This window comes from Xenopus laevis, chromosome 9_10L (genome assembly GCF_017654675.1).
Source record: "Xenopus laevis strain J_2021 chromosome 9_10L, Xenopus_laevis_v10.1, whole genome shotgun sequence".
Classification (NCBI taxonomy): domain Eukaryota; kingdom Metazoa; phylum Chordata; class Amphibia; order Anura; family Pipidae; genus Xenopus; species Xenopus laevis.
Genome location: NC_054387.1, coordinates 134,053,895 through 134,074,773, shown reverse-complemented (window position 1 = coordinate 134,074,773; position 20,879 = coordinate 134,053,895). Strand labels below are relative to the sequence as shown.

At 43.9% G+C, this 20,879-nt stretch overlaps 2 protein-coding genes across 2 annotated transcripts; both read left to right on the top strand.

The window, feature by feature from the left end:
* Positions 1–1,857: 1,857 nt before the first annotated feature.
* Positions 1,858–7,619, top strand: LOC108703779 (oocyte zinc finger protein XlCOF6.1-like). Its single transcript, XM_041576599.1, is given in 3 exon segments — positions 1,858–2,852; positions 5,188–6,318; positions 6,320–7,619. Coding segments are annotated over 2 exon segments (1,188 nt in total). The 5' UTR covers positions 1,858–2,852; positions 5,188–5,443; the 3' UTR covers positions 6,633–7,619.
* Positions 7,620–9,882: 2,263 nt separating this feature from the next.
* On the top strand, positions 9,883–20,632 carry LOC108703774 (gastrula zinc finger protein XlCGF53.1-like). The gene is made up of 6 exons (XM_018240082.2): positions 9,883–9,976; positions 11,968–12,614; positions 12,852–13,014; positions 13,114–13,251; positions 13,341–13,464; positions 14,472–20,632. Exons 1-6 carry the CDS (start codon positions 9,968–9,970, stop codon positions 15,485–15,487), a joined length of 2,097 nt encoding a protein of 698 aa, XP_018095571.2. The 5' UTR covers positions 9,883–9,967; the 3' UTR covers positions 15,488–20,632.
* The last annotated feature ends 247 nt before the right edge of the window (positions 20,633–20,879 follow it).

Sequence of the window (20,879 nt, the reverse complement as noted above, 5' to 3'; positions counted from 1 at the left end):
TAGTAGTACTTATCTGTTATCTACTGTGTATCCTGTGCTTGAATGGCTGCCCCCATGACTACACAGCAGCTTGTTTATATAAACTATAGTAGTACTTATCTGTTATCTACTGTGTATCCTGTGCTTGAATGGCTGCCCCCATGGCTACACAGCAGCTTGTTTATATAAACTATAGTAGTACTTATCTGTTATCTACTGTGTATCCTGTGCTTGAATGGCTGCCCCCATGGCCACACAGCAGCTTGTTTATATAAACTATAGTAGTACTTATCTGTTATCTACTGTGTATCCTGTGCTTGAATGGCTGCCCCCATGGCCACACAGCAGCTTGTTTATATAAACTATAGTAGTACTTATCTGTTATCTACTGTGTATCCTGTGCTTGAATGGCTGCCCCCATGGCCACACAGCAGCTTGTTTATATAAACTATAGTAGTACTTATCTGTTATCTACTGTGTATCCTGTGCTTGAATGGCTGCCCCCATGGCTACACAGCAGCTTGTTTATATAAACTATAGTAGTACTTATCTGTTATCTACTGTGTATCCTGTGCTTGAATGGCTGCCCCCATGGCTACACAGCAGCTTGTTTATATAAACTATAGTAGTACTTATGTCAGTGGTATGATCCCAATGTTATTAATAGGGAATAAAGAGAAATATATAGGAAGGTCAGTGATCCCAATGTTATTAATAGGGAATAAAGATAAATATATAGGAAGGCCAGTGATCCCAATGTTATTAATAGGGAATAAAGATAAATATATAGGAAGGTCAGTGATCCCAATGTTATTAATAGGGAATAAAGATAAATATTTAGGAAGGCCAGTGATCCCAATGTTATTAATAGGGAATAAAGATAAATATATAGGAAGGCCAGTGATCCCAATGTTATTAATAGGGAATAAAGATAAATATATAGGAAGGTCAGTGATCCCAATGTTATTAATAGGGAATAAAGATAAATATATAGGAAGGCCAGTGATCCCAATGTTATTAATAGGGAATAAAGATAAATATATAGGAAGGTCAGTGATCCCAATGTTATTAATAGGGAATAAAGATAAATATATAGGAAGGCCAGTGATCCCAATGTTATTAATAGGGAATAAAGATAAATATATAGGAAGGCCAGTGATCCCAATGTTATTAATAGGGAATAAAGATAAATATATAGGAAGGCCAGTGATCCCAATGTTATTAATAGGGAATAAAGATAAATATATAGGAAGGTCAGTGATCCCAATGTTATTAATAGGGAATAAAGATAAATATATAGGAAGGTCAGTGATCCCAATGTTATTAATAGGGAATAAAGATAAATATATAGGAAGGTCAGTGATCCCAATGTTATTAATAGGGAATAAAGATAAATATATAGGAAGGCCAGTGATCCCAATGTTATTAATAGGGAATAAAGATAAATATATAGGAAGGCCAGTGATCCCAATGTTATTAATAGGGAATAAAGATAAATATATAGGAAGGTCAGTGATCCCAATGTTATTAATAGGGAATAAAGATAAATATATAGGAAGGTCAGTGATCCCAATGTTATTAATAGGGAATAAAGATAAATATATAGGAAGGTCAGTGATCCCAATGTTATTAATAGGGAATAAAGATAAATATATAGGAAGGTCAGTGATCCCAATGTTATTAATAGGGAATAAAGATAAATATATAGGAAGGTCAGTGATCCCAATGTTATTAATAGGGAATAAAGATAAATATATAGGAGTCAGTGAGTGTGGGTCCCAGAGGACACTAATTAGAAGAACAAGGCAGGACACTGACATTTCTATTGCAGGACACAGGTGGGGAGTCTGATGCGCTACTGTTTGTCAAAGGGCTTTACACTTTATATTTATACAAACCCGTCACTGAATTTACCATCGGTCCCTCCGCCCATTAACCCAATCATTTGCCTTTTGTTTTTCTGCCTCGCGGTCACTAATTGGTTAACAGGGAGGGTGACGGCTTCTCTCACAAATCTGATTGTAAACTTATCCACGGTCCCTAACTCCCACCATTCCTCAACCCGCCCCCAGGTCCATTCAGCCAACCAGGGAAACTATATCTTTGCGTTCCGCGCCTGCGTGCTCAGCGGGTGAGTTTACGTTCAACCCCGCTCTTCGTTCAGCCAATGAGTGAGGGTGTTCCGCCCCCTCCTGCTCCTCTATAGACAATTAGAGTGGGAAGCAGGAGCAGATCAGTACGTGATAGAGACTTCCGTTTGGTTGGCAGGGGAGCACTGGGTTCTTACTGGCTGTCTGTATCCCGTCTAATGTCCTCTTAGCCAATGAGTGAGGGTGTCCCGCCCCATCACGCACAGCTTCAGACAAAGACCTGGGAAGCAGGAGCAGGTCCAGGTCCGTAAGTGATAGAAGCTGAACTGACACTATCAGGTTTGGTTGGCAGCGCACACAGTTTCTGTCGCTCCCTTTCCCAAGGGTTGGGAAGTAGGAAACAGAAACCAGACTGACACTATAAGGGTTGGTTGACAGGACACACTGTTAGTTTCTATCCTTCTCTCAGCCAATAGATGAGTGTCCCACCTCCTCCCTTTTATCCAATAAAGTCGTGTGTCACTCCCCCTCAACTCCTAGCCAATGATTGAGGCTCCCGCCCCTCCTACACATCTTTAGGCAGTACAGCAATTCTCCCCACAGAGCTGGGAAGCAGGAGCAGGTCCGTGAGGGGCAGAGGTTGTGCTGACACTATCAGGCTTGGTTGGCAGGGCACAGTGGGTGCTGTTGTTTCTTGTGGAGCCATTGTGTGTGTGTGTGTATCATTAGGCCAGGGAGTGTCACAGAGTGTGGCCTGTGTCATTATCCTGTAGTGAGTACAAGGTACAATATCATACCTTCCAACATTTTAAAAACAAAAAGAGGGACAAATTTTTTTGTGACAAATGATTTTAAACCACACCCATTTTGTGGCCACGCCCCATAATTAGCATTCCTTTTACAAAATTTGGCAGGTTATGAAAGTTTGAACATATATTTCTGTGTTTTTTTCTACTATTACAGTTTTGCTAATGAAGGTGAATTGCCCTTTAAGCTTTGAGTCTAACATCTCCCAAGGGACCTGTTATCTGATATTGTTACAATTACATATTTCCGTATCTCAAAATTGTTACAAAAGTATCTTATCTTCAGCTGTGGCTGTTCTGGGCTCTCTGCCAAAAGCAAAAGTTAGAAACTTTCTTTCTTTTTCTGGCTGTTCAGTGCAGAGAAAAACGTGACTTTCCAGTACAAATGAGGGACTGCAGGTTGAGCTGTCAAAAGAGGGACTGTCCCTCTAAAAACGGGACAGTAGGGAGGTATGCAATATCCCGGCACTGCTGTACATAAGTAACATATCACTGTGTGTGGAACTTGTACCTCACTGTAACAGTCATGTTTTGTATTAGTGCGAAGCACAGGCACCACATGGGCCCCAAACAGCTCCTCTTGGTGACACTGCAGTTCCCTAAAAACTTCGCCGGTACCATCCTTGCCTTGTAACTGGAATCAGTGGAAGAGTCCTGCAGCGGGTCAGGTACCCTGTGGGTTGCAGGTAGTAGTTTCTGGAGCGGGTATAGACGCGGCCGGCGGTTCTCTAGGTTTGTGGGTCGGATTCGCGGCTCTTCTCAATAGCGAGTTTAACTCCTGACATCTAATGATGCCACTTCAGGTTTACAATGACAGCACTTCCTGTTTTACTTCTTTTTTTCTGATCACGCCTATTTCTAACGACGTCACGTCCGGTTTACAATGACAGCACTTCCTGTTTCTTGATGGTCAGTGGGTCTCGGATCGGGTTGTGGATAAAGTACTTGCAGGTCGGGTAGTGGGTCCAAGCGGGTAAGTATGCAGGTTGTGGGTCTGGGTGCAGGTCGTGTTCGGGTTTAACAAATTGGTTCTGCGCAGGAATCAGTGGATTATCACCATCCTACAGTGTCAGCCAAACAGCAGTCACACAGTTCATCAATTAACTAATTCCACTTACCGCTTCATTACTGACTGTACCAAAATGTCTTGTTCTACTTTTCTATATTGAACTCCTGGAGCCAAGATGTCTATCATTCTGCAGCACCAGGGCCGCCATCAGAGGGGTACAGGGGGTACGAGTGGTCTGGGGCTGAAGGGGGGCCCGGCAGTGCTGCTTGCGGCCATTTCCAAAGTCCCGAACAGCCTCAATCCGGAAGTGCCGAATAGCTGAAGCGGCGAAAAGACCTGAAGTCAAGAAAACAGCCAAAATTGAAGTCCTGAAGCGACGAAAAGACATTAAGTCACGAAAACAGCCGAAGTCTCGAAGCGGCGAAAAGACCCGAAGTCACGAAAACAGGCGAAATTGAAGTCCTGAAGCGATGAAAAGACCCAAAGTCATGAAAGGAGGCAAAGTTGAAGTCCCGAAGCCATGAGTTCAATTCTACTGAACACCAATTGGTGTTTTTTTTTTTTTTAATCCCCTGGCCACCAATGTATTATTTTAATATTCTATAGGCCTCTGCCACCAATGTTTTTTTGAAAAATATTCTTTGGGGCCCCAATTTTTTTTAACTTGTAAGGGGGGCCCTGGTGCCAATGTTTTTTTTATCTTATAGGGGGGCCCTGGTCACCAATTATTTTTTTAATTTGTAGGGTGGCCCTGGCACCACAGTTTTTTTTTTTAAACCTTATAAGGGGGCCCTGACCACCAATAGCTTTTTATAACGTGTGGTCTTTTTACTGTTGTGTGGAGTGGGCGGGATCTGGGGTGGGCGGTGATTTCTAATGGCGGTCATGTGCATCACACAATACATTACATGTCTGTACTGATCTTATCCATTAGAGAAGTGACAGCAACCAAAAGGGATGAAAAGGGAAGCCACAGCAGCTCCACCCACTGGGTGAGTAATGGTGGTTGGTGCATTAAATATAATTTCTTAATGGAGTGGATTATTTAAGATACAGACACTTTCCATTTAAACAATATTTGTACACAGTGCCTTAAAATGAAGAAAGTGGGAATATCACATTGTAACTGAGAAAAGGAGAGATTGGGGGTTCTACTATCATTGTTGTCCCTGAGACTCTGTAGTGCAGCCCAGCACATTAGCACTCACAAAATACACAAATGTCAGGGGCTTTTGTTGTATTTTAAGTGGGTAGATCTGTTGTTGATCATTCATCCAAATGATTGTAATTGTATCTTTGCCAGACTGTGAATATGAAGATAAGAGAGATGTTACAGTTGATCTGGGAGGAACATTATGTTATAATAATGCGACAAGCAAGACTGAGAGATTTCCATCTGCACAAACATTTTCTTCTTCAGCCACAAAATCTGTAATATCTCCATCTGTGCATCCCACACCAGCAAATGATATTAAAGGGGAAGTGACTTCACGTGTAGGAGGAAACCAATCAGATTGCAGCATTAATCCCCTTACAGAACAGATACATTCAATTCTGCAATGGGGTGCAGCCTGAATAACCACCTGGCAGATAAACTCCTATCAAAAAACATTAAAGAAGAACGAGCATCATGGGAACGGGGAATCCATTCCAATGGCAGAATCAATCCAATGATAGAACAGATATATAATACAGACAATCCTACTCCAAGGTGCACCCTAAATAACAACCCATCCACAAAATATAGACCATTTAGTTTTGAAGATGTCCCAGGTTTGTGGGGTGGAGGAAGCCGTACAGACTGTATCATAGATCCACTCACAGAGCAGATATGGGGGGCAGGTCTATCTGCGATCGTGGGTAACAGGTTACACAACAATCTGCCAGAAATGAAACACATTAAATATGGTAAGAATCCTGCTAATAAATCCGCACATTCATCTCTTCTGATGAGACACGGCATGCAGCTGATGTATAACTGCACTAAATGCCACAAGAGATTTAGCAGGAAGAGCAACCTTGATAGACATCAAAGAACCCACACGGGGGAGAAACGATATTCATGTGTCGAATGCAACAGGTCTTTTACGTGTCACTCCAACCTGAAAGCACATGAGAGGAGTTACATGGGAGAGAAATCGTTTTCTTGCCCCGAATGTGGGAAATGTTTTACTCGTCGCCCACATCTGAGGCGGCACTTTAAAATTCACACAGGAGACAAACCATTTGCTTGCGAGGAATGTGGGAAATGCTTCTCGCGGAGATCCCTCCTTAACCTGCATCACAGAACCCACACGGGGGAGAAACCATTTGCCTGTTCTGAATGCAGAAAAGGTTTCAAACAATGTTCCGAGCTTAACGTCCACTTGAGGATTCGCAAAGCAGAGAAACCCTATATGTGTTCAAAGTGCGGAAAGTGCTTCTCCCAGTCGTCCAAGGAGTCACACAGGGGAGAAACCATTCTCATGTTCTGTATGCGGGAAATGCTTCACAAGTCGCTCTCACTGCAACGTGCATTACAGAATTCACACCGGGGAGAAACCATTCTCTTGTTTTGAGTGTGGCCAATGTTTCACACAGAGCTCGAACCTCAACAAACATCTGAGGCGGCATCTGGCAAAGAAGACTTTTCATCTGGAGCGAATGTTGAAGACTATTTCAGTTACTTGCCGGACATTTCATGTATTGCACAGGAAAAAAGTACAGACAGTACAAGTTTTGTCTCATGTGGAAGATCTCAGATCCTAGAAGAGACAAACTGCGATTTTAGGGTGAAATAAAGAGAGGGTGATAAGGTGCACAAACTTGATGGGAGGAAAGAGTAGGAGGTGGTTACTCCTATAGCACTGTGTACTTACAGCATGGATGGGAAGAAGGTTCTGGTGGTACAGTAGCCCATTAACCTGCCTGTATGATTTGGGGTGTGGGAGGCAACTAGAGTACCCCAGATGCAGAGAGAACCCACAAACTCCTTGAAAATAGCATTCTGAAATTGGACCTGGGACCCCAGTGGTGAAAGGCTTACTAATGCACTATGTGCTTCTCTGTTATCACACACAGTTGTATAGTGACTCAACTAGGGACAGAGACTGAGTTGCACGTCCAACACAAGGGTTAAGACATTGGGCAAGGAGCAAGTTCTGGGGCTACAGGCTTGTATAGTAGCCATAGGAAAAATGCACATGCCCTGAAAATATAATTCAGTGAGGTGTTTGGTTGTGTTTAGCTAATTATCAGTAGCCCTACTAGACTTAGCACTGTCCTATCTATCTATCTATCTATCTATCTATCTATCTATCTATCTATCTATCTATCTATCTATCTATCTATCTATCTGTGTATCTATCCATCTATCTATGTATAGATATGTGTATGTCAGTCACATTGGGTTGGTGTCTCTCTCTGGGCATCACTTAATATCACTTATTGGGCAGTTTCAGCCACAGAGTGAAGTAAAGCGTTTAGGGAAGTTCTCTGCTTATGTCTATGAGAAGTGGGCAGGGAGCAGTGCCATACAGTAGGAGCAGGAGAGTAACACCACACAGGAAAAATTGTCTCAAGCTCATCCTATAGGGCATTTTTAAAAACATTTTTTTATTTTTATATATCAAACACTTTATACAGAGTCTGCCGTCAGTATGAGATTTTGCTTCACATGAAGGCAGTGCTACGCAGTTATTGCCTGTAATTACTGTTCTATTTGCATCAATAAAGAGGGGAATGGATACAATTGCATATTAATAATAATGCTTTGTTTGTATTGTAGTGTTTCATTCTCTCTCATTATCTCCAGACAAATATTCCCACGATGATGCAGAATCTTACTGGGCTGCTGATTTGGTTTAATTTGTGCTCGTACAAAGCAGGATATTGAATGTGACTTTTCACATGCCTTATTTGTTGCACTAAGGCTGAAGGAGTTATACTGCCCTTTAAATGAGTGTTGTTATTAGTGCCTAGTCTAGCTCTCTCCCTACTTTCAGCAGATTTACACTTTTCAACCTTCTGTGCCTAGAGTTGCCACCCAGATGGTATTTTTCAGGTCTAGCCAATAAATCACCAGCTAGGGCCATATTACTTACTGGTAAATTTGCCTATGAATTCCTCCCTTCCCTCAACTTCTCTGTTGCCTGATTCCCCTTATAAGAACCAGCTCTCCTCTGCTCTCTTGAATTCCATGGATGTCCATTTTACCATGGCACAACGCCATTGTTCTGGCACTCAAGTGACCCCACCACCAGCTCAAAGGCTTGTATAACAGGATGAAAAGTAACAACCCCATTTACAGCATCTCTATGAGTGATCTCTACTGGCATGTCCGTTATATAAACAATACTGGAGTCTATTGACCAGGCCTAGTCTACACTCCCTGTACTGTTTACAAGCTGCCTTTCTTCACTGCTTATACTATAGAATCATGTGCACCTCAGCAGAGGCTTAGAATAAATGCACATATCTGAGTACTAAAAATGGCATCCCGTATGAGAATGAAAATCCCTCTTCCATTCCAATTGCAGGGACACTGGAACCGCCCCGTATTCCATGTTATCAGTGACATCACACTGAGTAGAAACCATTGGCTTGCTATGAATTGCGATGGGCAAATGAATTTGCCAGGCACAAATTTACTGCTGTAAACATCTGGCAAAAATCTGCTGCATTGAAAAGATTTGATTGTGCGTCAGAATAGTCGTGCACATAAACATTGTCGAGCGTCAAATTATTCGCCCATTGACTTTAATGGATTTGGCCAAAATAGGCGCGCATATAACAAAACAAAATAATTTTGGCACCTGCTGACTTCAATGTGTTTCGCAAATTTTTCTGCAATTTTGCGGAATATTTGCATATTTTTCAGCGAAGTAAAAGGAGACAAATTCAGCCATCAGTAGCTATGAATACTGGAATATTCTGCACCTTGGAACCACATTGAAGGGAAACAGTTTTGTCATTGTATAAGTGTTTTGCACACTACTCATGCCGCACTAGGCTGAGCCCACACGTACATTTCCTTATTTGTGTCAGAAGACTGTAATTAACTGGTGTGTTTTAGTTAAATCAGCCTGATACCCAGCTCTCCACTACACAGGACCCCAGGGCTGATCTCAGTGTCTCTACCACCTGATGTTGTGGAGCTGAATATCCCTGTCCAGGCCCAGATTTGTGGCACCAATGCCCGGGCCTAGGGCCGCAGGATTTTAGGGGGCGGCATGATGCCCAAACATGCTCACATTGGTTCAGAAACACTGGGGATGCACAGGAGATAAAATAGTTTCTTAAATATACTGTGCGCCAATCCCCATTGCTCTAGTCCTGATTATGAAAATTTGTGAAGAACTGTGTGACTGCAGGGCTGTGATTGGCTGTCCCCCTCCTACTGTGCTTCTGGCAGGGACACGCCCACCCCTCATTTGAAACACAGACAGGGACCAGAGAACATCTATAGGGAGCTCCAATAAAGGGGCTATTTTTAAAGATAATATTAATTTTTAGCCCCATGTAAAAGCAACACCATATATTACTTATATTTGCCTACAAAATTAGGGTTTTTTCATTTATCTTATATGTCTCCTTTAATATAAGCAAAGACACAATTGTAAGTCAGATAATCAGGTCTTTTGGGAGAACAGAGAGTCACATTAGCAGAACTGTAATACACATACATGATACAGACACGAGTTCAGACTCTCTATAATCTGCACAGAGCAGACTTGGTATTTAGGCAGGGGGTGTGGCCAAAAATGGGCGTGAGAACTGTGGGTACTATTGGGGGCGGGGCCACCATGAGGGCGTTACTGCAGACACGCAGGACGGATTGATTACACGAGACTCTCACAAAGTCCTCCCCCTAGCGGCTAATTTGCAGTACTCGCTCACATGCTGCTCCCTAGAAATATCGCAGCGGCTCTGCAACCGGAAATTCCGTGATATCAGCGGAAGTTGTCAGCGCAGGAAAAAGATTGGCCCGCAATATAATAGATTTGTTTAGTGAGGTAAGGCGGCCGGGTACGAATGGCCAACGAAACTGTGAGAAATTATATCTTGTCGCTGACGGAAAATGTGACGCAGCCAGTGATGCTGCAATGTGTGAGGTCTGGAGGAGTTTCTTCTCAGATTGGCTGCAAACAGCACAGTTATAGTGGGACCGTGGGGAGGGGCGTGTCTCCAAAGATACAGGGAGTGGCTATATAATTCCCAGGTTTGCAGGGAGTGGCAATATTATTCCCAGGGTTGCAGGGAGTTGCTATATTATTCCCAGAGTTGCAGGGAGTGGCTATATTATTCCCAGGGTTGCAGGGAGTGGCTATATTATTCCCAGGGTGCAGGGAGTGGCTATATTATTCGCAGGGTTGCAGGGAGTGGCTATATTATTCGCAGGGTTGCAGGGAGTGGCTATATTATTCCCAGGGATGCAGGGAGTGGCTATATTATTCCCAGGGATGCAGGGAGTGGCTATATTATTCCCAGAGGTGCAGGGAGTGGCTATATTATTCCCAGGGTTGCAGGGAGTGGCTATATTATTCCCAGGGATGCAGGGAGTGGCTATATTATTCCCAGGGATGCAGGGAGTGGCTATATCATTCCCAGGGATGCAGGGAGTGGCTATATTATTCTCAGGGGTGCAGGGAGTGGCTATATTATTCGCAGGGTTGCAGGGAGTGGCTATATTATTCCCAGGGATGCAGGGAGTGGCTATATTATTCCCAGGGGTGCAGGGAGTGGCTATATTATTCCCAGGGTTGCAGGGAGTGGCTATATTATTCCCAGGGTTGCAGGGAGTGGCTATATTATTCCCAGGGTGCAGGGAGTGGCTATATTATTCGCAGGGTTGCAGGGAGTGGCTATATTATTCCCAGGGATGCAGGGAGTGGCTATATTATTCGCAGGGTTGCAGGGAGTGGCTATATTATTCCCAGGGATGCAGGGAGTGGCTATATTATTCCCAGGGATGCAGGGAGTGGCTATATTATTCGCAGGGTTGCAGGGAGTGGCTATATTATTCGCAGGGTTGCAGGGAGTGGCTATATTATTCCCAGGGGTGCAGGGAGTGGCTATATTATTCCCAGGGTTGCAGGGAGTGGCTATATTATTCCCAGGGTTGCAGGGAGTGGCTATATTATTCCCAGGTGTGCAGGGAGTGGCTATATTATTCCCAGGGGTGCAGGGAGTGGCAAAGGGGTTGCGCCCCGAAACGTTGCATCCGCAATAAATGAGCAAGGGGTCTTCCTGCTAGAAGCAACCCATGCTGTGCCGGTGTTTTCTTGCTTTTCAAGTGGCTATATTATTCCCATACCTCCCAACATTTAGGAAACAGAAAGAGGCAGAAAAAGATTTGGCGTGCGTAGCCCTGCTAAATTTTTTTGACCATGCCCATTTTTGTGGCCACACCCCCAAAGTATCATGTTCATTTTACATAATTTGGCAGGTTATGAAAGTTTGAACACATTTCTGTGGTTTCTATGTGTTATGACTGTTTTGCCAATGAAGGTGAATTGCCCTTTAAGCTGTGAGTCTTCGTTCTTATCTTATCAAACTGTTACAAAGTATGTTAAGTATCTATTCTGGGCTGTCTGCCAAGACCCAGTTAAGTTAGGTCCTTTGTATCTGTTTCTGGCTGTCCAGTGCAGCAGATCAAAGAGAAACTAATCCGTACAAATCCATGACAGCGGGTTGAGCTGTCAAAAGCAGGACTGTGCTGCTCAAAATGGGACATTTGGGAGGTATGTTATTCCCAGGGGTGCAGGGAGTGGCTATATTATTACCAGGGGTGCAGGAGTAAATTGGAACGAGCAATATCGGTATCAATATAATGTACAGACATACAGGGAGAATTATAATGTACAGAGTTATAGTGAGTATATAGTGGCATTGGGTGAGTAATGTGTCACCAGAGATACAGGAAATATATTGTCATGTGGAAACAATAGTGAGAGAGGTGAAGGGAGTATTTTGGGGCAGTTGGAGAGCAACATTATCCCCAGAGGTACAGGGAGTAGATGTGTATATATATAGAAATCATAGAGATCTAGTTTTAATAGGTGGAGCCTTCCTTTAAATCCCAGGACATGTTATGTTGTTGCAGGTAGTCACAATGCCGCGCTGTATTGTCCAGATGTGCAGTAACTATAGTAACATTGCGTCGATACGGGGGGTCAGGATGCACTCGTTCCCCTCTAAGCTGGAGAGAATCAAGCTGTGGCTTCAGGCCATCCCGCAGTTGTTTCAGGACATCGATACCTTTGCTCTGCAGATATTAAATGCCAAGACTAACCCCTATCGAATCTGCTCGGATCATTTTACTCAGGAATGTTACGTGAATATGAATTGCAAAATGTTCCTCTCCAAAACCGCTGTGCCCAGTATTTTCTCTTCCGTTCGTCCCCTGCCATCCAAACGCTTGTGCAACTTGAAGAGAAGACTGGAAGGTGTCGAGGTGAGGGACCATGGCACCACGTTTGACCGATGTTTTGGAGTGAAGCATAAGAAGGTTGGCACAGAGCCATATTTATATCAGAGGGACAATTATACAAGTACAGACCCTCAAGTACAAATCCTACACCTGCAGTCTATGAGCGGGAGGTTGAACTCTATTGCCATTGCTGATAGGCCGCCAGTTAGTACAGCAGATAAGTCATCCCAATGTCCTGAATATGGCGGCAGTGTAGAGATGGATCCCTGGAGTCCTCAGCACAATCACTTGTTCTCCTCTACATCCATCAAATCCCAGAGGTTAGTGCCAGTCTGATCTACTCTCAAGTTCCTCTTAATATTCTGATCAGTTTCACAGGTGTGGGCTCATGAAATATAAATGTAAAGAATAGACATTTGGCAGCACAAATGCCAACATAATGGCACTCCTAGGGAGCAGAGAATGTCTCATTTGGCTGCTCCACTTTCTTTGGGATTGTAAGTCTGTATATCTATTGTCATCAATCTGGTGATTCATAAATGTCTTTTTAAATACAGGCAGCGCTCCCACAAGGAGCCAATGGGAATGGAGGAAGCGAGTGACACAGGGATGAAGGGGAAGAAGAAGAAGAAGGATAAAAATGAGGAGGAGGAGGAGCGGGGGAAGAAGGAGAGAATGGTGAATCTGACACTGGAGATGATCTATCTGCTGACTGGAGAGGTGAGGGGCACTGTGACTGGCACACTGACAAGAGACTGTCTGTACAAAGGGGGTCTCTCTGCAGCTCAAACACCATTCTCTCTTCCTTTCAATATTTAGCACTACATCCCTAGGAAGAAGTCAGATGATGGGGGGGCCCTGCATGCCCCTGGCTCCGTCATACAGAAGGAAAATAACAAGAATGACAAGAAGATCCTGGAACTCATGTCCAACATCATCCAGCTGCTGACTGGAGAGGTGGGTACAGCGGCCCCTTATTGTTTAGTAACAGTGGATGATAATCCCTTTCTCTGGCTGGGGGATGACTGGAACATTGTGTGTGACAGGTTGCCATAAGGACTCATCATGTTTCCATCTATTTTTCCTTGGACGAGTGGGACTATATTAAAGGAAACAAGGACATTTATGAGGAAGGGATAAAGGAGGAGCCCCAGAAGCTCCGCCCATTGGGTGAGTAATGGGTGCAGGGCACAGAATGTAATACTTTTATTTATTTTTCCCACAATGCACTTACTGCCCTAACACAAAGTTCAATGCTTTGCGACTGTGTGAGTCTCCTCTCTTACTTTGCATTCATCCCTTAGTCACTGTGTTTGGCACTGTTTATACAACCTCCATATCATTCTAATCAAATCACACATCATATATATAATCTCTCCTTCATCCCAAGTCATAAAATATTTCCATAATGACCACAAAGTTCAGTCTATCAATGCTTGGATCACCCAGGACATTCAAGTCACTTGGGATGATACTACAAAGTATAAGAGGGACTTCTTACATTAAACACTTTCTTCAATGAAATGATATTTTCATTTTTTCAAGATTTATTATACCCTGACCCTGGAGGCAGCTGGAATCCAAAAATACACCATATAAAACCAGTTGAGGCCATGTAGGAGTCAATGGCAGAGGTTCTATGAACCATTTGAAGATGTCAATAGCCTTCATGATATTCCAGTTTTTTCCTGGATTTTGCAGCGATTCGAGCGATTCAAGTTTTTTTTGTTGCCAAAAACACTTGTTGTTAAACCTGAACTTGCTTATTTAAGTTTTTTCTTAAATTTGTTAATTCGAGGTCTAAAAAAAGCTCATATAGCTCTAAAATTCGACCTTTGATAAATAACCCCCATAGTATCATCCTTTAGGGCAGGAGTGGGCCAGCAGAACACAGGGAAAAAACCTGCTGGGCCCCGTTGATCCAGACCCTCCTGAAATCATGGGGGGATTCCCCCCGACATCTGCATGAAGAATTGCAGTGTCGTTGGAAAACCTCATGACTGAGGGGGGGGGGCATATTATGGTTTTATATCTGACTTTTTATACTGTATCACACCCTGTTGTTGTGACAGTTTCGGTGCTTTTGCTTCTTCTATTCCTGCATCTCCTGACACAATAAATCCCTACATATATGTATAAAATGTGATAATGATTTCTCCTGCTTGTGTCTTTGCCAGACTGTGAATATGAAGATAAGAGAGAAATTACAGCTGATCTGGGAGGAACATTATGTTATTATAATGAGCCAAACAAGATTGGGGCTGAAGGAGCCGATTTTTGTGACAAGGGAAATTCCATAAACCCTGAAATTTCTCCAGTGGAACAGCCCCCACCAGCCAATGGGATTAAAGAGGAATCTGCTTTGTGGGAAGAGGGAAACCAATCAGTTTGCAGCATTAATCCACTTACAGAACAGATACAGGGAACAGATACACCTACTCCTATCATGGGATACAGCCTGAATAACAACTTGTCAGCTAATTATGTATCAAATGGAATTAAAGAGGAAACAGCTTCATGTGAAGGGGGAAATCATTCAGATGGCTGTAGAGATTGCCCCACAGAACAGATACAGGGAACAGATACACCTATTCCCATCATGAACATGTATAACTGCCATAAACACTTTAGTACTAAGGCCGGTTTCCTCAAGCACCAGAAAACTCACACTGGAGCAAAACCATTTGTCCGTTCTGGGTGTGAGAAACTTTTTGTGGGTCATTCTGATCTAACTGCACATAAAAGAAGTCGCACAGGAAAGAAACCATTTACTTGTTCTGAATGTGGAAACTCTTTTACAGATCGGTCAGGCCTTAGAACCCATCAAAAATATCACAGAGCAGGGAAACCATTTTCCTGCTCTGAATGTGGGAAATGTTTTACCCGCCGCTCAGGCCTTACTGCACATATCAGAATTCACACAGGAGAGAAACCATTCACTTGTACTGAATGTGGGAAATGTTTCAGAAGTCATGGAGGCCTAAGAGTACATAAAAAATTTCACATAGGAGCAAAACCATTTTCCTGTTCTGAATGTGGGAAATGTTTCACCCGTCGCTCAGGGCTTAACACACATCTCAGAATTCACACAGGAGAGAAACCATTCACTTGTACTGAATGTGGGAAATGTTTTGCACGTCGTTATGTGCTTACTGCACATTACCAGTTACACACAGGAGAGAAACCAGCTTAGGATAGTAACTGTACTAGTGTTGTTCTATTCTCGACCCGCACCCATCCCTAACCTGTCCCCACGCAACCTTGTAGGCCCAAACTATCAGTGGAGACGTTGGGGGTTTTGTCTTCATCACAGAAGAAGGACAGAAGTATTGATGTCTCTTGGTCCCTCCTACTGGTTTTATGTGCCGACTCCACCTCCAATACTCAGTTCTTTTGTCCTGCCTTGGAGGTGAAGGACAGGGCAGAGATACGCAGAGCTGTCAACCCAGAGTCACCCCAGGGGCTACATTGAAAACTCAGTGTTAACAAGCCCGGGCGATCACGGATTATAGACACGCAGAGCAAATTAGCACCAAAATAACTAATTAAGAGTGCCAGAGAGAGCACAGTAATGCGAAATCCGCTAAAATTGTTCCTTGCACAGTGAAGAGGACTGTTGCATGCAGGCAGCAACTACAAAAATTGTATTAGGCAAGGGCTTGGGAGCGGTGCAGCACGGTAATCACTGCTAGATACGCTTCATCAAGGGTAACTACCACAGTATCCATTGTGGGGCACTAATGGATGGCCAAAAACGCGCAGGTTGCTAGGCAACAGCCCACATCAGGGTAGTGCACTGAGACCTCTTTCGTGCCTTTACTCAGCACGCATAGGACGTGATGACGTCACGACAAGCACTGGTACCATAGAATAGCAGTGCTACAAAAGAATTCACAAAGAAGACTCTGCGCACATTCTTTTAGGGCGAATAATTATCCCTTTACACACGATAACTCGGTTATCGCGGAGACAACCATTATACTAAACAAGGAAAATGTGCTCAGGGGCCACAAAGGCACGCTCTACAAACCGTAAGTGGTACTTTTAAAATCAATTATTGATAATATGGAGAACACTCATTCTCTCAAGGAGCTGAGAGACGAATTACTGTCTGCCAAAAAGACACAGACTAAACCAAAGAGGCCTGACAGACAACCCATGTGCAAAACATGCAAGCATTCCCTAAGAAAGTCTGAAAAAACCTATTGTTCAGACTGCAAGGCCAGTGCAGAGAAGGCACAGGAACCACCAGTGCTCTCCCCACAGCCCAATCAGGTCCACCCTCTGAGGAAATACACCGCGGTTAGCCATAGTACATCACAGACTAGGACAGATGTATCACCAAGTATGCCTTGGGAACCAAATCAGACACAGAACATTCCAACAGCACCCCCACAATTTTTACAGTGGATAATGAACATGGTTAAGACTCCATTTACCTACAGTAAAGAAAGGCATAGAACTCAGCTCCCTGAATCCTCAGAATCAGAGGAGGGACTAGGCTCAGAGGAGGACAGTCTACCTGTCCTAGAATCAGAATTTTCTGAACATGCTCAATCAACCACTAGTTCTGATTCCGATGACGATAAGCCAACTGCTGCAAACCCTGACATTTCCAAGAGATTACTCAGAGAAATGCTACAAACTCTATAAATTAAGGACGAGACGGTTACGCTTTCCAAAGCTGACAAGCTACTGGGTGTGCAGAAGAAAACTAAACTGACTTTTCCAATCTTTAATCCTATCACTCAAACAACTGAAACTGAGTGGGCCCAACCTGAAAGACGCATTGCACTAATTCAGAGGTTTTTCAAAACATATCCGATACCTGAAGACCACCAAAAGAAATGTATTCTGCTGTTGCCTGTCTATCCAGATGAACCACATTACCCGCGGAGGAAGCCACGTTTAGCGATCCACTCGATCGACGCATGGAATTTACACTTAAAAGAGCATGCACAGCTAGACACTGGGCAGAGGAACTAGCATGGCACCCACCTGCTTCCCAACAACAACTACAATCAGAGGTTGACAGGTTAACCACAACACTGGGCTTTTTAGCTGATGCAGCTATGGAAGTAGTCAAGTTGGCGGCCAAAACAACAGCAAACATAGTTGTGGCTCGTCATGCACTATGGCTATGACACTGGTCAAGTGACATAGCTTCCAAATTGAGATTACTGTCTCCAAAATTCACGGGAGACTCTTTGTTCGGCCTGGAACCTCAAACAAATCATTGCTGAGGTCACAGGGGGCAAAAGCACCTTCTTGCCTACTGGAAAATGTCAGATATTTGAGACACCTACCAGAGGCCAAACTTGGAGAAACTGGACGTCTCAGAGTAGACCCTTTCGGCCCTTTCGTTCCAATTTTAGAACCGCATTGTCAGATTAGGGCAACAAACTTACCAGACCTTCCTGTCACCAACCAGGTCGCACAACTAAGAAACTGAACAATCCCAAACCCAGCTCCGCCTGACTTCAGGCAACGGCAGGGGCCACAGCAGGTAGGGGGCAGACTACAAAGATACCTGGGTGAGTGGCAGACACATGTATCAGACTCTTGGGTACTAAGCATAATTCAACAGGGATACCGGATTCCCTTCACCCCCCACCTACCGCACAGGAGATTTCTCCCATCATCCACTGCACCACACAGGGAACAACTTCTTCAACATGCAATTCTCTCACTTCTACACACTGGCGTAATACAGACAGTAATAGAGTCACAAAAATTCAAGAGTTTTTATTCCAACCTCTTTCTTGCGTGGAAGAAAGACGGAAGCTTCAGGCCGGTACTAAATCTGAAACCATGAAATCCATCAGTCGCAAATCAAAAATTCAAAATGGAATCTGTCTGAACGGTAATCACAGCCTTGGAACCAGGGATCTTCATGACATCAATAGATCTCCAAGATGCCTACCTACACATTCCCATCTACCCAGAGTCTCGACGCTTCCTGCACTTTGCCATCGCAAATGCACACTATCAGTTTACAGCATTGCCCTTTGGGCTTTGTACTGCTCCATGTGTCTTTATCAAGGTCCTCTCACCAATTGTGGCTTACCTCAGGTCACTAGGGATTCACATAATAGCTTACCTAGACAACCTTTTGATCATGACATCTTCTGCCACACAAGCAAGGAAGGACACATCGACGTGTCTACATGTCCTAAGCCAGCACGTCATACCATACTGTTTTTAGATCTTCAGTTGGATTCACTCAATCAGAAGGTGTATCTCCCACCAGACAATATCAAGGCAGTGATCATTTCCACTCAGTTGTTCCTCGCCAAGAGTATAGTTCCAGCAGAGGACTGCCTCCGCCTACTAGGTTTCATGGTGTCTGCACTCGAAGCACTACCATTCTCCAGGTTCCACATCAGACCTCTCCAACACAACTTTCTAAAGTATTGGAACAAAAATCACAGGGACCTACAGCAACAAATACCTGTATACCCGACCACCAGAGAGACTCTAGCCTGGTGGACAGTAACAACCTATCTACAGTGGGGTCGGAGCTGGGCAACTCCCTCTTGGGAGATAGTAACCATAGACGCCAGTCTCTGGGGCTGGGGAGCAGTGTACAAACAACACACACTACAGTTAATATGGACACCAGAGGAAGCCTCCTTACCCATCAATGTCTTGGAGCTTTGGGCGATAGTTCTAGCCCTAGAAGGTTGGTCAACCATACTACAGCCCAACCAATAAGGATTCAATCCGACAATGCTACTGCTGTAGCTTATATCAACAAGCAGGGCAGAACATGCAGCAAGATGGCCATGCAGGAGGTGTCACGGATTCTCACCTGGGTGAACAGTCCATACCCAAAAAGGTTCCCATGTACTGCACCAGGACCAGAGATCTGGGAGCAGCATTTGTAGATGCGCTGGTCACTCCTTGGAACTTCAGACTAGTCTACACATTTCAGGAGGTGTCACGGATTCTCACCTGGGTGAACAGTCAGTACCCAACGTCTCTGCAGTTTTCATCCGAGGGGTTCAAAACTGAGAAGCAGACTACCTCAGCAGAATGACAGTCGACCAAAGGAAATGGTCATTAAACGACAATGTTCACCCAACTAACACACAAATAGGGCATTCCACAGATAGACATGTTAGCCTCCAGACACAACCACAAGGTTCCCAAGTATTGCGCCGGGACCAGAGATCCGTGAGCAGCATTTGTAGACACGCTGGTCACTCCTTGGAAATCCAGTCTAGTCTACGCATTTCCACCGTACCCAGTGTGATCAGAAAGATCAAACTGAGTGATACCACTGTGATTCTGATAGCACCAGACTGGCCAAACAGGGTTTGGTACACAGAGCTAATTCATTTGTCCATAGCAAGACCGTAGCGATTACCCAGCTGACCAGACTTGCTCTCAGAGGGCCCTCTCAAGCACCCAAATTTACCCCTACTTCGTTTAACGGCTTGGCTATTGAGACGGCATGGTGGACCCAACAAGGTTTCTCCAAATCAGCAGTAGACATTCTACTGGGGGCACATACAGCATCGACGGCAAAGCTCTATCAAAAGGTGTGGAGAACTTTTATCACCTGTTGTGACCAAAACAATATCCCCTGGCAAACCATTTCTAAACAACTGTACATTGAATTTCTCACCGATGGTTTTCACAAGGGGTTAGGTTTACGCACTCTAAAGACTCAGGACAATTTTTCAAAGGGGTGGCCAGAATCAGACCACCACTAAGGGAACCACTACCAACCGGGGACTTACCTTTAGTACTAGATGCGCTTCAACATCAATCATTCCAACCTCTCACAACATATGACCTTAAGTGGCTCTCCCTCAAGGTGACTCTTTATCGCTATACTTTCTGCCTTTTGTCTCTTGGTCTTATTTCTACCTTTTCTGTCTCCACCAACTAAGCTTTTCAAACAAACTGAGTATTAGAGGTGGAGTTGGCACATATAACCAGTAGGAGGGTCTAAGAGACATCAATTCTTCTGTCCTGCCTCCAGAGGTGATGAAAACCTCTGCACTGACAGTTCGGGCCTACTAGAAAAGGGTTTTATGGTGAGTACAAAATCCCTTTATCTGGTCCAGCCCGCCATTCCCCCTCTATTTATTTACCCGTCAGACCCACCCCACAGTGATGTCACAAAAGGGGCAGGTGCAAGTCTATAACTTCGGACCCAAAGATTTTGTGCAGGAGCTGGTCTGAACCCGCCCGACCCGCAGGTTTCAGACCAGCCTGCACATCACTAAACTGTACATATACAGTAAAGAGTAACGTACAATTATGATGCTACCAAACTATAATTCCTTTTTAAGGGGAATTACCCCCCAATAAAATTGTAATGCTTTTGGCTGCTGACTTTTTTTTATTGTGGGACTTTATTAGGGAATGTTGTGATTGGGATAAAGGGGAGGTAAAATACAACAAAGTAATGTAAAGTTGTTCAAAGTGCTCTTCTCCATTAGGAGACATTCCTGCCTCAGTCACTTAATCCTACAAAAGGGGAGCTCCTGTTGCAAATTCATGATGTTAGTGAAAAATTGCTAATGTCATGAAAAATAGAAGAAGAAAAAAATAATTGCAATTTTGCATTAGTT